This window comes from Petaurus breviceps, unplaced genomic scaffold, assembly GCF_028583685.1.
Source record: "Petaurus breviceps papuanus isolate PSGF00001 unplaced genomic scaffold, PetGlider_PUasm1.0 77, whole genome shotgun sequence".
NCBI classification, from domain to species: domain Eukaryota; kingdom Metazoa; phylum Chordata; class Mammalia; order Diprotodontia; family Petauridae; genus Petaurus; species Petaurus breviceps.
In genome coordinates this window covers 6,990,285-7,005,895 of record NW_027186492.1, presented here as the reverse complement: position 1 = coordinate 7,005,895, position 15,611 = coordinate 6,990,285, and the positions used below count along the sequence as shown (strand labels likewise).

The following is a 15,611-nucleotide window of genomic DNA, read 5'->3' as shown; positions in this document are numbered from 1 at the left end:
TTTTGCTTTTTGGAGGGCAGTTGGGGTTAAGTGACTTGCCCAAAGTCACAAGGCTAGTGTGTCAAGTTTGAACTCAGGTCCTCTTGACTCCAGGGCTGGTGCTCTATTCACTGCGCCACCTAGCCGCCCCAAAACAACCTACTCTTAAGAACTCTGGCTCTGTGTTCTGCTCTCAACTCTGTGCCTCTTGCCAGACATTATCTCACTTTCTCTCTGCTTTTCTCACCATCTTGCCCCACCCTCACCTGATGCACCTCTCCCTCTCTATCTTTCCCTCTTTTCTCCCTTTTTTCTTCTATCAGTCTCCTTCTCTGTGTCTAGATCTCCCTCTTTTCTCTGTTTTCCTTTGTACCTCTTAGCTGTCTCTCCACTCTGCTGTCTTTCTGTATGTCTGCCTCTGCCATGCTGTTTTTCTTTGGTTCGTTTCTCTCCCCTTTCACTTTTCTTTCTCCTCTCTCTCAGCATATCCTCTCCATCCCTCTCTCAGCCTCTCCATTTTTTAGTTTCGTTCATCATTCTTGCTCAGTTTTCCTGTCTTCTGTCTTCTGACCTGGTACCCCTCCCAGAGTTCTGGATTGGAATTGTCATCATGTAAGTGATTCCTCAATCCTGCTTGCGCAATTGCTATGAGACTTCACTCTTATACCTTTGGTCTTCTGTTTTAGAACTCCACTACTGTGAAACTGGGTACTTTGAGTGTGCCTCAGCTGCTACTACTAGGCAATTCAGTAGAGAGGGGATCTTGCGGTATCTGAAAGACAAAGATGAAGGTGATTGGGAGTGAGGGTAAACACTACCATCTTCCCCCTATTCATAATGGTGCAGCTTATCTTTTCCCTCAATTCCTCTGGTTTGTTTGTTTGTTTGTTTGTTTGTTTGTTTTTAACAGGGTCATTGTCCTTACCTAATGCTTCTTTTTCCTCATAGTCTACAGCTTCTCTTGCCTCAGAGGTTTTGAAGACCTTTGAGCCAACAGCAGTGAGCAGAGCTGATGCTGTGCGGTCCAGACTTATTGACACTTTTTCTCTCATTGATCATTTGCGGGGCTTGAGCCAAGCTGTGCCACGACATAACCTTCGAGAATTCCTTGGTCAGCATCCTTTATCCCCACTGGACTCCTGAGCACAACCTATCAAAACAGCCTACAACTTAGAAGGGGAAAGAGGGAATCTAACAGTAGAGGAACCTTGGAAATCAGTCAAGGTGTGGGGGGGGGGGAGCCCTAATTTTTGTAAACTGGATCCAGCTTGATAAAGTAACTGGATTAATACAATCTCTTGGCCAGACTTCGGGGACATGAAGCCTCTTAAAGGCAGAAATGAATTCCATGTCACATAAGTGTTAACACTAAAGGTACTAAAGATTTTGTAAACCTGAACCTACAGAGAATGAGCAGTGCTACTTGTGAACAATCTAGTAGGAAAAGCTAATGCCAATATTCTTTTTTTTTTTTTTTTTGCTTTTTGGAGGGCAATTGGGGTTAAGTAACTTGCCCAAGGTTACATGGCTAGTTTTGAATGCCAATATTCTTACTCCAAGTAATTTGATAGTTCCCTATTGCCATAAAGAGTAACATGATAAGCTAATTGCCTCAGTTTAAGACCCTAGACCTGCCTAAAAACTGTCTGATTTGTCACTTTACCCTGAGTGCAACTCTTCAAATTCTCTTTACCCACTTTCACCTGGCCATGCTCACCACAGATCCTGCCCGCCAGAGAAAACTGATGCTAGGAGATCATCATCAACTGGTCCGCTTCAGTATCAAGCCTGGTAATGACCGAATCCTTTTTGCTCAGAGGCAGCAGTGTCGACTCAGGGTGCGTTGTAATCAATGGCCCCCCATTTCTCTTTGGGCTGGCTGGGTCCTTGAAAGTATCCTTTTGGCTACTATAAGGTGTCTTTGATTCCCACTTCTTGGCTATGGGACCCAACTTCCTTCCCTGACCCAGCCTTTACCCTCTTATATATCCCTTAGACCCCTCCATCACACACACCTGATGGACTTGACTTCCCTAATCCCCAAACTAACTTGATTCCAATTCTCCCTATTCCTACCCTGAACATCAATATCCCAACTCTACTTTGGACATTTTTTTTTCCTCAATGGTAAACAGGACCTCTCTTCATAAACCTTGTCAACTTGCTTATCTTTTTGAACACCATTTTCCTCATGATTGAAATAGGTGAGACCCCTGGAGTAATTGGGGGGAGAGGAGGGCTTGGGAGACAATTCCCTTGAATTTGTTTAGGATTTCTTGAAACAAGTTTGTATTAGAGTGGGACAGATAAACTAGCTACTTGGAATGGGGAACACAAAAAGAATAGTAAAACCATGGAGACCTTGAGAGAACAGGGAGGCATAGGAAAGTAAAATGTTCGGTGTTTTGTAAGCATAGGTAGCCTGTTGGGAACTGAAGAAAGAAAAACCAGTTTAACAAATTCATGGGCATACTACTGCTATCAATATAATCATTTGATTTGTTAGAACTAGCCTTTTCACATTTTTGTAAGCTATGGATTCCTGTCAGTGAATGATATAGTACATTTAAATTTTAACAAATATATCTGGAATGATTACCAAAACAAGGCAGAGTAATTTAAATAGAATTAATAAATCAGAAGGAAGAGAAATGGCAAACTGCTCTTCTATCTTTGCCAAGAAAACCCCACATGGGGGTCACAAAAAAATCATGTGATTGAAGAACAACAGCAAGAGAATAAAAAATAACCCTAAAATCAGGGAATATCAAAATCAATAGATCTCTCAAGACAACCCATTCTACTTTGGGACAACTCTTATAGGAAGTTCTACCTTACATTGAGCCAAAATCTACCCTTTCAAACATTTACCTATTGCTCCTACTTCAACTCTCTGTGAACATGAACAAATCTTTGAGAGCTCTTCAGATATTTTGTAGTTGGATGTCATGTCCCTGCTAAGTTTTCTCCAAGATAAACATCTCTGGCACCTTCAACCATTTCTTCATGACCACGGCATGCTACAGTGGAAAAAAATACTGAGTCTGGAGTCAAAGAATTTAAATCTTCATGTTTCAACTTCTGTTAGACCTTGGACAAGTCACTTGGTCTTTTTAGGCCTCAGTTTTCTCATTCTTAGAATGGGAGGGTTCAGCTAGATAGCCTCTGATCATCCAGCTTTAGATTAGAGGCAATCCATCCAGATCACTCCTCTCTGAGTGTGCTACATTTTGTCGATTTCAGTCATGTCCAACTCTTTATGACGCCATTTAGGATTTTCTCAGCAAAGATACTAGAGTGATTTGCCATTTTCTTCTCCAGCTCATTTTCCAGATAAGGAAACTGAGGCAAACAGGATTTAAGTGATTTGCCCAAGATCACACTAAGTATCTGAGGCCACATTTGAACTCAGTAAGATGAGTCTTGGTGACTTCAGGCTCAGCACTCTATCTACTGCACTACCTAGATGCCCCCTACTTTGTCAATATTCTGACTGAAATATGGTGCCTACAACTTAATATGCCAGATGTGATCTGATCAGAGCTGAATACAGTGGGACTATTACCTCCCTTGTTCTAGATTCTCTATTCACTTTTTTTTTTGCTGCCACATCACATTGTTGACTCATATTAAGTTTGTAATTTGCTTATCTCAAGATCTTTGTTTAACCATATGCACACCTATTCTGTACTTGTGTAGTTCATTTTTTTTTTTTTTTGCTTTTTGGAGGGGGGAAGGTAGGGCAAATGGGGTTAAGTAACTTGCCCAAGGTCACACAGCTAGTTTTTGTGTTAAGTGTCTGAGGCTGGATTTGAACTCAGGTCCTCCTGACCCCAGGGCTGGTGCTCTATTGAATGTATCACCTAGCCTTCCCTATAGTTCATTATTTTAACCAGATGTGAGTTTACATTGATCCTTGTTGAATTTCTTACTATTAGATTCAGTCTGTTGAGTTTGATCCTTATTCTTGTCATCTAGCATATTAGTTATCTTCCTCATTTTTATACCATCTACAAGTCTAACAAATATGCCATCTATTCCTTCATCAAAGAGTCTGGGAAAAAAAAATATCAAACTGTTCTGTTCCAAGGACCAAAGAGAAATTACTCTACATTCAATAAATGCTGATTCCACCTAATTCTACTTTTATGTAATCCAGAGTTCTCCATCTAGTCCAAAAAATATGGTGAGTTGCTGAAATCCAGCTACATTATGTCTACTAAATTCCCTTGATCTTCTCAGTCCATTAACCCCTCTAGTTAAAATATAAAATGGGATTAGTCTGGCATGAGCTCTTACTGATAAAACAAGATGAATTATTTCCCTTCCAAATTCTCACAAATTAACTCAGTAGTCCTAGATTTTTGCTCATCAATCTGAAGCTGTACCTGCTTCTCTTATTTGAAAAGCAGGATGACATTTGCCTGTCTTTAATTCTTCATGATTTTTTTTTTTGGATCATTCCATATATAATTCAGAGGTCACTGTTAGCAGATCAGTAATCACATCTGCCAGTTCTTTCAGCACTCTGGAATGCAATTTGTTTAGGTCTGATGACTTGAACCATCCAGGGCAGCTTAGGTACTCCCACCATCACCTCACTTCTCTTCAGTTCCACCAACACTTATTAAACACTAGGTACTTCAAGAACAAAGACAAAATCAAATCAGTTCCTGTTCTCAAGGAGCTAATGTTTTCCCAGCTAACTCAAACATATAAATAGATAAGTGCCATAAAATTTGAAGAAAGTACTAACAATTGGGGGAAGAGGGGAAGGAAGAGGGAAGAGGCATTTCAGAGTTCCTGAAAGATTTCTTGCTGGAGATGATGTTTGAGCTGACCCTAGATAAAGTTAAAGCTAATAAGAGGCAGAGGTAAGAAGGACATGCTTTCTAGGCATAGGAAGGAGATAGCTTAGATGCCAATTTGGATCACAGAGTATATAAAAGGGTAAGTAATGTAAAACAAGCCTAGAAAGATAGCCAGATTGTGATTGGGAGTACAATTGTAAAAAGTTTGCCATACTGAGTAGTTTATAATTTATTCTAGAGGCAATAGTAAGTCACTGAAGACTTTTGACTGGGGATACATGATGTGGTCAGACCTAGGCAGCTGTGCATAGGATCATTTGTAGAAAGGAGAGACTTGAGGCAAGACTACTAAGAAGTAAGAGACATAAAAGGAGAAAAATACAAGAGATGGGTATAGAGGTGAAATCAGTAAAACTAGGTAACTGATTAGTTATGAGGGGTAATGGGCAAGGGAATAGTCAATGATGACAAGTTGTGATCCTTAGTGTCTAGAAAGATGACGTTACCCTCAACAGGAAAGTTTAGAGAAGCAGTGAGTTTTGAGGGGGAAACTAAAAAACAAAATATAGATAGAGGAAACCAAAAGGTCTTGGAGAACACATACTTATTGATAGGATTCAGAAAAGAAGAATCAGAAGGTCAGGCAGGTAAAAAGAGAATCAGTGGAGAGTATTTTGTGGAAGACAAGGGAGCAGAAAAGTATCTTGGGAAGAAGGGATGGTTGATAGTGTCAGAAGTTAAAAAGAGGTCAAATAAAAATAAAGACTGAAAAAATTGGATTTAGCAGTTAGGTCCCTGAAATAGTGGAGAGGATAGTTTCAATTGAGTATAGTATTGCCTCTGGCATAGATTCCTGGTGTGTACACTCTAAAATAATCCATCTATTCTTTTCATCTTTGTTTTCTTCAGTGCCATTTCTGTTTACTTATTCAGGATATTTAGGATTATGATGGAGTTCAAAAATGGTGACTCTACTGTCATTCATAGTGAAAAGAGTTTGTGGTATTGGTAAATGTTTAACTGGCTCCCTGGGGGAAAAATGTATGCACATGTTCAGGTTTAATCTTCATTATTTATATTTTCTCCATCACTTTGTTAAGACAATTATAAAACAATAAACTAAGTTCTGATTTGTAGTATTCATTGATTTCTGAGGCATGAAAGCTTACACTGAAAATTTAACAATCATCTCTGAAGGGCTATACAAGTTGGCTCTAGAACACCCTTGCTTATGTATCTCCTTCAGTTTTGTCTGTTTGTTTTCCTTTTTAAAGTTTCTTCATTAAACACCTTCAGGATAATTTCAATTAGTTGGGTCTCTCACCAAACTTTCTGCAAATTTGGTTTTCCACCTGCTGTTTTTTTCTTGTTTTATGGGGGCAATATAGTTTATAATCTTCCACTGTCCTCCTCTGTAAGATTTTGTAAAGCAGGCTTATATTCTAAACTAGCATTTCTCTTGGCTGAAAAACTTCTTTACTTGGCAAGGAGTTCAAGTTTTTCTAGGTTAACATGGTTTGTAAGTTCTTTGGCCTCATTATGGTGATTATATCAATTAAACTTCCTTAGTCAATGATGGTAGTCTGTGTCAGTATCTGGTGTGTTTTTTAACCATTCCCTATTTTTCAACATCAACAGTTTGTTAAATAGGTCAGGTTGCAATTGGCTCAATTGAAGGTCATGCTGTCTTCTCATTTTTATTTGCCTAGTTTGATAATGATTTTGATCTTTGCTATAATACATCATTGGTCTAACTACTACATAGACTGGTAATTCAGAAATAATTCCCATAGTAATAACCAGCTTTTTACTTTCAGTTAAAACATAATTACCTTCATTTTTTATGATGTTATTTGGCACTTACCCATGTCCAGCATCTCCTGATTCTTTTCTCAAAGAAAGTTTTTTTTGGTTTGTTTTTTAACCAATATATAGATATGAGACTTCTATGGGATATGTAAGCCTTTGGCTTCTTTTCTGTCTTACTCCTGAACCACATTTTCCACCATATTTTTCACTGTTCTCTCTTGTTCTTACTTTTGAATAGAAATTAATAAAGATTAAAGTATATATTGATTTAAAAGTTTTATCAAGTTCTCTTTAGAATTTCTCTTCCTCTGTAATGGAAATCAACATATAAACTACAGTTATTTTTATGGTTGTCTTTTTGCAAATGCTCATCACATGTACTTCAACATGAGAAGACCAAATGTCCCATGAAATGTTTCTTACTGTCTTTGGATATATAATAAAATCAACTCATCCACTTCCTTTATTTGACTCTCTAGGCAGGATGTATGAGCAAACCTTCCATTTAACTTCAATTTCCTTTCATCTTTTGTTTTCATTTATAATAAGAATGCCAAGATGGACATGATTCTCTTCCTCCAGTAATATATGTCCACAAATTCATTGGTCACTGGGCTAGAATCTCATATGTAAATTACCAACAGTTATATTAATGTTTATAGACAGTCTAAAAATGTGATTTTTAGCAGTCTGTTCATTGTTTTCTCCGCTCTGCCACTGTCACTGCAGAAACAAGAGTGGACCATACAAGACTGAGGGATGTTTTATATTTTCCTTTGTTTATTTGGTGCCATTCATTTGTGAACTTCTTGAGGTTAGGGACTGTCTTTTGCCTCTTTTTGAGTACCCAGCATTTAGCAGAGTGCCTAGGATTGTGCAAGACCCAGAATAGGGCTCTAAAATCATAAAAGCTATAAATGGGGCAAACATAGACGTGGTCACTGAATCCAGAAAGAGGAGGCATCCCTTACAAAGGAAATGTAACTTTACACAAGAAATAGTAAACTTAAGTAGCTCTTCTAATAAAATGTGATGCAGGATGAACTTGGGTTCAAGATAAGTTTAGATAAATCCATGTATGATGGATGTATAATGAATTACAGAAAGAAACTGAAGGTGTTTGGTAAATACCCTCCACAAGAAATTTCTCTTGGTATCACCATCAGAAACAAAATTCTGAGTGGGTTATGCTGTTGATCTGGTCAATAATAGAATTCCTTACGTTCTTATGAATTTCTCTAGTCAGTGGGAAGCCTTGTAAAATCCATATTTCCACACTTGTAGAGGCTTATTTAAGCCAATAACCATCCATCAAAATGTAAAGTATAGGCAAGATTTTAATAAGTAAATTTGCAAGTTGTATCTTATGGCATAGGGGAAAGAATATTGATTTTTAGAGTGCAAAGACTTGAGTTTAAATGCCATCTCTAAAACTGTATAACCCAGGGATGAGTCATTAAACCTCCCTGAACTTCAATTTCCTCATCTGTAAAATGCAGATAATAATATTTACCTCCCAAGGCTGTTGTGATTAAAAACAAACAAAAAATCCTCCAACAACTTCGGAAATCTTGAAACATTATATATGCAAAGAATATTCTTGAGTTATAATTAGAATATATCTATAAATAGTGATGTGCTATGGTCTCTCCACATCACAGTTGGGCTCCTCTAAGACCAGATACAACATCCTCTGATGTTCAAAGCGCATTCAAAGCTCTTCTAATCTAGTGCCCCACTCCCCCTTCCAGTCTTCATACACTTTATACCTCAACTCATATTCTTCAGTCTCACGACACTGGCCTCCTTGCTGTTCCTCAAAGAAGCCAGCTACTCCAACTCTCATTTCACTGGTGGTTCCTCATGCCTGGAATGTTCTCTGTCCACATCTCTGCCTCCTGACCTCCTTGACTTCCTTTAAGTCCTGACTAAAATCCCCCCTTCTACAGGAAGCCTTCCCCAATCCCTCTTAATTCCAGTGCCTTCCTTCTGTAGATTATTTCCTGTTTACCCTGTACATAGTTTGTACATAGTTATTTGCCTGTCATCACTATTAGATTGTGAGATCCTTGAGGTCAGGGAATGTCTTTTGCCTTTATTTGTATCCCTAGAACTTAACACAGTGCCTGGTACATAGTAGGTGCTTCATAAATGCTTGTTGACTGAGTAGCTGATAGTCTTAAAATTCAATCTGTTATTTGTCTAGTGTTCTGTGAGATAATCTGGATTCTTTATACTTTCTAAAATTGAGAGGGATCAATGGATAATCCTACATACATCCCTGGAAATTCTAATGGTCTGGCAGCAATATGACCCACCTGACCCGTTTAGTAGAAGGATGTAGTCTAACTCTACCACCTACTCCTCAAATAACTACCCCTAAGTAAAGTCCAACTTTCAAACTTCATTGATTACTCAGCATTCTAATCTATAGTCCAGTGTGGATTTTTCTAGAACTCTATTCATTACCTAGTGCCTTTATGACTTACTAAATAAAGCTGAAGAATTCCCAAGATTTTGGATCAAGATTTGGTGTTTCAATATCTGAATGATGGTTTACATTTTAATAATACTTTAATGTTTTCAAAGCATTTTCCTCAAAACAAGCCCATTAATACAAATATCATTATCATTTTGAAGAAAAGAAGAATGAGGTTAAGGGATTTTCTAAGTTTTAGTTTCCTTATCTGTAAGATGAGGGAGTTGAACTGGAAGATACCTAAGATTCCAAGCCCTTCAGTTTACAGATTAGGAAACTGAGACCTAGAAATATAAAGTTACCTAATGCCACACAGTAAATAGCAGAGAGGCTTGAACCCAAATCTTCTGACTTGAAATCTGGTGTTTTGATTTTTTCTGCATCACATTACCTCTCCCCTATGTGATCTTAGGCAATCAATCAATTTCTCCAAGCTTCAGTTTTCTCATCTATAAAATGAAGCTGAGCTAGATGACCTCAGTTCCTTTTTATCCTGAAAAACTGTCTATCAGCAAGGTAAGGAGCAGTAGCTAATGGCAGTGATCTGTGCCTTCCCCTCTCGATGTGTCACTAGCAGTATTGCAAATTGAAAGAGTGGGGCTAATAATAATAATAATAATAGTTACTTTTTATATAACACTTATGATGTGCCAGATACTGTACTAAGTGCTTTACAGTGATCTCGTTTGATCCTCACAACAACCCTGTGAGGTAGGTACTATCATCCCTTGCAGATGAGGAACCTGAAACAGAGTTGAAGTGACTTTGCAAGGTCATAGCTGGTAAGTATCTGATCTAGTTAGAGCACCAAGCTGTACTAGATGCTATGCTATATACTGTGTGCTACATACACCAAACTCTGCTATATCCACAGTGCCATCTAGCTGCCTAAGGAAAGTGGGACAACACTGACAAGAAGTTTGGTTTATATGACATCTATGCATTCTTTTAAATCATCTGACAAATCCTTTCTACATACGTTCCCTTAACCCTTACTTTTTGCCTCCTTCATATAGAGATAGTGAATACTACCAATATCAGAATGTTGCCATTAATGGTTGCTCTAGAGGTGGCATCTTGGTTCATCTTGTTCATCTTCGTGTTGGAGATTGTTCTCCTATGGTTGTACAATTTCTCCCTCTTCTGGAAAAGTGCCTGGAATCTCTTTGACTTCTTTGTCACCATAATGGTAAGATTAAAAGGCGATGTTCAAAGGTGAACCTAGGCATATAAAAAAGCAGCCTACAAGAATCCAGAGTGGGGAATAGATTGGGGCAGATTCTATGAGGTTATATTTGGGCCATACAAGGAAAAGAAACTTGGAAGCTTTGTTGCTTCTTTCAACTTTCCTACTCCTTTGAAAACTGAGAGATAAGCAGGCCATGCCCTAAAAATGGCACTCAATGGTTGGGGATGGGAGGGTGGGGAAGGTGAGGATGAGGAAACAGAGTCTGAAAGGTGATATTCGGGGAAGAGTAACATCAGTCTTTTGTGTGGTGCCCACAGTCTTTGCTTCCTGAGATAGTGGTGTTAATAGGGGTCTCAGGTGAATCATTGTGGCTGCAGTGTTTAAGTATCTGCCGGGTCTTGAGGTCACTCAAACTCTTTGCACGGTTCCGACAAATTCGAGTCATCATCCTGGCCCTCGTCAGGGCTCTTAAGGTAACTGCAGTAACAAAGGAAGGGGTAAGGTGGGAAGCTGGATCCAAATACAAAGCAGAGGAAAGTGTAGGAGATGAATGGGCCAAATGGCCAATAGTTTGGGATGGGAGTGAATTGGTGATCAGATTATAGTAATTTCAGAATGAATAGGTTCCCAACTGGGAGTGAGAGTTATACTGTCAAATACCTGGGCTGGACTGGGTTGGGTTGTTAGGAGAGAGCAATTTGGTCTAATTCAACTGTCCTTTGATTATGGCCTCCAGACCATGACCTTCCTCCTGGTGCTGGTGCTTATTTTCTTCTACATTTTCGCTCTGACTGGTATCTACTTCTTTGAGAGTTATAGCCGTTCAGAAGTACAGGACTTGGAATACCAGATGTACTTCAAGTAGGCAGGACCAGGGGCAAACCTGGGGGAGGTAAAAGGAATTGGGGTGGGACTAGGGAGCAGAACTAAAATTAAAATTGAGGTAAAGTCTGGGATCATAGTCATAAGAACCCAGAGGACACGAGGTGGTAGGGAAGGATTGGAGAATGTAACAAATGGTATTGACTATGATCGTGAGAACAGAAAGACCTGTCCATAAGGTTAGGGAACAATATTTCTCCATATATAGTCTAGGATGCTAAGTTGCATACATGTTTCTTCATTTCTCAGATGTCCACAGCTATCAAACATTATTACAAGGTCTACTTCTAGGCTTCTAGAGAAAAACAATTCTAATCATTACTGTCACTCTGTAGGTATAGGGATTCCATATCACATAGAACACACCAAGCAAACTTCTTGACATCTTCGGTTATATTCATTTATCCTGTGTGAAGATGCTTAGATGTTCCCTGATTGCCAAAGGATGGTTCATTTAAATCCAGGGAAAGTTATCTTGACTTTAATTATTTACAATGTTATGTATAAGGCATTAGACTTATCAAAAAGTAGTCATGGTTTGGTCTAATAGGCCCATAATAGGGTTCTTTTTAGAGTCCCTAGTAATTCTAAGTTGTTCATTTTTCAGTCATGTCCAGCTCTTCCTGATCCCTTCTGGGGTTTTCTTTCCAAAGATACTGGAGTGATTTTCCATTTCCTCCTCCAGTTCATTTTGCAGGTGAAGAAACTAAGGCAAATGGGGTAAGTGACTTGCCTAGGGTCACACAGCTAGGCAGTGTCTGAGTCCAGATTTGAATTTAGGAAGATGGGTCTTCCTGACTCCAAGCATGGCACTCTATTAACTGCATCACCAGCTGCCCACTTCTAAATTATTAAGTAATAACTTCAAATATATTTAATAAATGAATTATTAATATTTCAATGAAATAGTACATGTAAAGCCAAATGCAACTTTTGAAGGCAGTATATGGGTCTTAAATCTGGCCTCAGAACACTACTTAGACCCTGGGCAAGTCATTTAACCTCAGTCCCTCATTTGCCAGATGCCCTGGGGTAAACCACTCTAGTATCTTTGCCAAGAAACCCCCACATGGAATCACAAAGAGTCAGACACAACTGAAATGACTGAAAAACAACCGCTATCACCAGTGGAGAACTACAATTAAAAGCCAATTTGGCAAATGAGAGGAATAAGATAAAGTTAAATAGGCTGAGAGTGGATTAGTCATTTAGAGAAGACAGTAACTATACAAACTGAAGAATGATTAAAGAAGTAAATTAAAATACAAAAGAAAAGGAAGTGAAAGTCATGGTAGACCACAAATAAGAGTCAGAAATGTTGTTTCAAAAGTAAGCACGACTCTGGGGACCTGGCTGTTTTCTTGAGAAGTCTAGCTTCTTGTCTCTATTCCCTTTTCTTTTCTGGAGGGATTTGCCCAACTCCTTGGTGGCGGTGTTCATCTTCTTCACCCTGGATCACTGGTATGCGCTGCTTCAGGATGTCTGGAGAGATTCCTACACGAGTAAAACGTTCAGCAGTATATATGTCATCCTCTGGCTGTTGCTTGGCTCCATCATCTTCCGCAACATCATAGTAGCTATGATGGGTGAGCAAGGGCTAGGGTGGGGTGGGGTGGGGTGGGGGGGAGCTTTGAGCTCAGAGAAGCTTGGGGAAAAGGAGTAACTTGGGAGGGAGAGAAGGATAGGATCAATGCTGTGTGATTGAGGATAGAAGTGAACTAGATGTGGGAGGTAGGAATTAGGCCTGGAAGGTGTGTTTCCTCTGGTCCTCCAGTGTCTACCAGCTTTTTTTAGTGTGTCTTAGCATTCACTCAACCCAATTCCTTCATGACTCTTTGTGGCAGTTACTAATTTCCAGGCAATCAGGAATGAGCTCAGTAAGGAGGCCACACATTCGGAGAGGCAACACAAAGCCGACATATTCAAGCGCCAGATCATCAAAAGGTCCACCACCCTCCCTCCCCATTCTCTTCTTCTTCTTCTTCTTTTTGCTTTTTGGAGGGCAATTGGGGTTAAGTGACTTGCCCAAGGTCACATGGCTAGTTTTTATGTTAAGTGTCTGAGGTCAAATTTGAACTCAGGTCCTCCTGAATCCAGGGCCTGTGCTCTATTCACTGCGCCACCTAGCCGCCCCTCCTCTTGGTTTTCTAACAGACTCCAGTGCAATTCTCTTCTCTCTCTGTTCTTTGATCAACAGGAGATATCACGAGAGAGATAGAGGAAAATCCAAGTCCAAAGTTTCTCCGTAAGGAGTGTGCATTAATGAGCTGGGGCAGAGATAAGGGGGCTGGTTAAGAAAGGGGAAGGAAGGGTGGCTGGAGGGCTGTGGAGATGGGAGAGCAGGACTTGGGAACATGAATGGCGATCGTAGATGTGAGGATGGATATGGGTTTAGAAGGCAGACACTGACTAAGGGGCAAGGATATGACTCTGAATTTGGGATATGGGCTGATATTGTCAGACTAAAATTCTAAGTGCTCAGGCCTGGATTCTGTGAACATTTTGGACCCTGCCATACCCATGGTCTAAAATTTGAGCTATAGGGTCTAAATATGGACTCAAGACAAGAAATTGGGATATACCAGAAATCATACTCTCTGGATATAGCTAAAGAAATAAAAGTCACCTTTCTCCATGGTAGTGACTACGTCTTCACCAAGACTTCTTCTCATCAGTCATCAGTGTTAGGGAGTGACATTGCTCAAACAGAACACTTGAAGAGGACATCTATCCCAAAAGATTCCTCATCTCCACAAGAACATCCATGTGAGCTGAACTATCTTCCATTCAGACCCAAACACTCTAGCATTTTCTTTCCAAGATTTTACCATCTGGGCTCTGACACTTCAGTGTTAGACACTTTTGCCTCTCACATTCCCCCATTCTCCCCTCTTAATAACTCTTGGTTATCTCCTCTTATACTTAACCTATCCCTGACTCCAGACATGCTTCTCAAAAACAGCTCTTCCCCACAGTGAATTTTGATAGCCCAGGCCTAGTGGACTGGGAGACCGGTGTGCACCAGAATCTCCATGGGCTGATGGAAATGGACCAGGATGAGCAAGTGGTTTGGCCCCGAGATTCACTCTTTCGATACTTTGAGTTGCTAGAAAAACTTCAATACAACATAGAAGAACGTAAACAGCTGCAAGAATTTGCAGGTAGGAAGCATCTGAGGGTCAGAAACAATTATCTGACGAAGAGATGCTTAACACAGTGGTTTGAGGGACTACTGTTCCCTCAAAAAAATTTTTAGGTTCAAAACAGATGAATGCTACACAGAAATCCATATAAAGACTAAGTATAGAAATTAATTGAACTCCATTGGTGGCTTACAAAATGGCTCTCTTCTGGAAGTTCAGTTTTTCAGATCCCATTTCAGCAATCATGAAGCGAAATCTCAGATCAAGGTTGGGACCAGAGCAGGGTTAGGGAAGAGAATAAGAAGATTTGAGAATATGAAAGACTATATCACACTAAGATAACTGAGTCTAGATGGGATAACCTCAGAGGGAAAGTGCCTATATTGGGATATAATAGAGAATTTGAACCACACCCTGAGCAGTAAAGTAGGGAGGGAGAACCAAGGTCATTTAGTTTCTATACAATCCAAAGGAGAACAAGAGAAATTGGAGAAGTTGTGGGGCTAAAGGTGTAGATAATATAGCCAGAAGCTGCAAAAGGACCCTGGGCCCACCAAGAGTAAGGGAAAGGAGACACTCACAATGAGAGGCTGCCAAAGTAACTACTTCAAAGGTTTGAATGTCATTTTGCCTCCATTCTTTTACAACTCTTCCAGCTCTTTTATCTTGCTCTCAGGAGCTTGGATAATTTGGTGGAGAGAAGAGGAGGTAGTAAACTGACCTCTCTGATTCCTGGATATTTACTTGAGATAGACTTTAAAAGATGGATCTAGGATTAGCTTCTATTGTGTTGACAAGCATAAAGTCTAAGTGAAAATGTGGAAACACACACACACAACTTAAAGGCAACTTTGCTATGGGGACCCAAACAACAAATGCAGTCCTCACTAAGAATTTATGCTATTCAGGATGACTTAGAGAACTTCATTCTTATCATCTATTCTTTTACAGTTAAGGCATTGATAAACCTGAAGGACAATTACTAATAGCTGCAACAACGTCATAGACCAGGAGAAAGACAGAGAAAGGATTAGTTGGAAGGGGAGGGTGCCAGACAAAAGATGTTTGAATAAATGTATCTGAAAGTTGCCCTCTGCCCTGATTTGTCTCAAATGGTTACCAAAAGTCACAGATTCAGTTGAAGAATTTAGTATGGACACATTGGCATCAATTGTTTTTGTATTTCTAATCCTAGTCCCATAACCCCAACTAAATCCTACCTTTCCTTTCTCACTATACCCTTCCTATCCTGCTAAAGGCCACTTTCCAAATTCCTGTCGCTACCAAAATAAGGGAACTCTTTGCCAAGGCTCTCCCCA

At 39.6% G+C, this 15,611-nt stretch overlaps 1 protein-coding gene across 1 annotated transcript; it reads left to right on the top strand.

The window, feature by feature from the left end:
• The first annotated feature begins 6 nt into the window (after positions 1–6).
• Positions 7–15,368, top strand: CATSPER2 (cation channel sperm associated 2). Its single transcript, XM_069105916.1, has 14 exons — positions 7–591; positions 666–770; positions 928–1,090; positions 1,702–1,872; positions 2,115–2,183; positions 10,095–10,267; positions 10,585–10,740; positions 11,004–11,128; positions 12,557–12,735; positions 12,994–13,093; positions 13,347–13,394; positions 13,791–13,915; positions 14,125–14,310; positions 15,244–15,368. Exons 2-14 carry the CDS (start codon positions 765–767, stop codon positions 15,276–15,278), a joined length of 1,536 nt encoding a protein of 511 aa, XP_068962017.1. The 5' UTR covers positions 7–591; positions 666–764; the 3' UTR covers positions 15,279–15,368.
• The last annotated feature ends 243 nt before the right edge of the window (positions 15,369–15,611 follow it).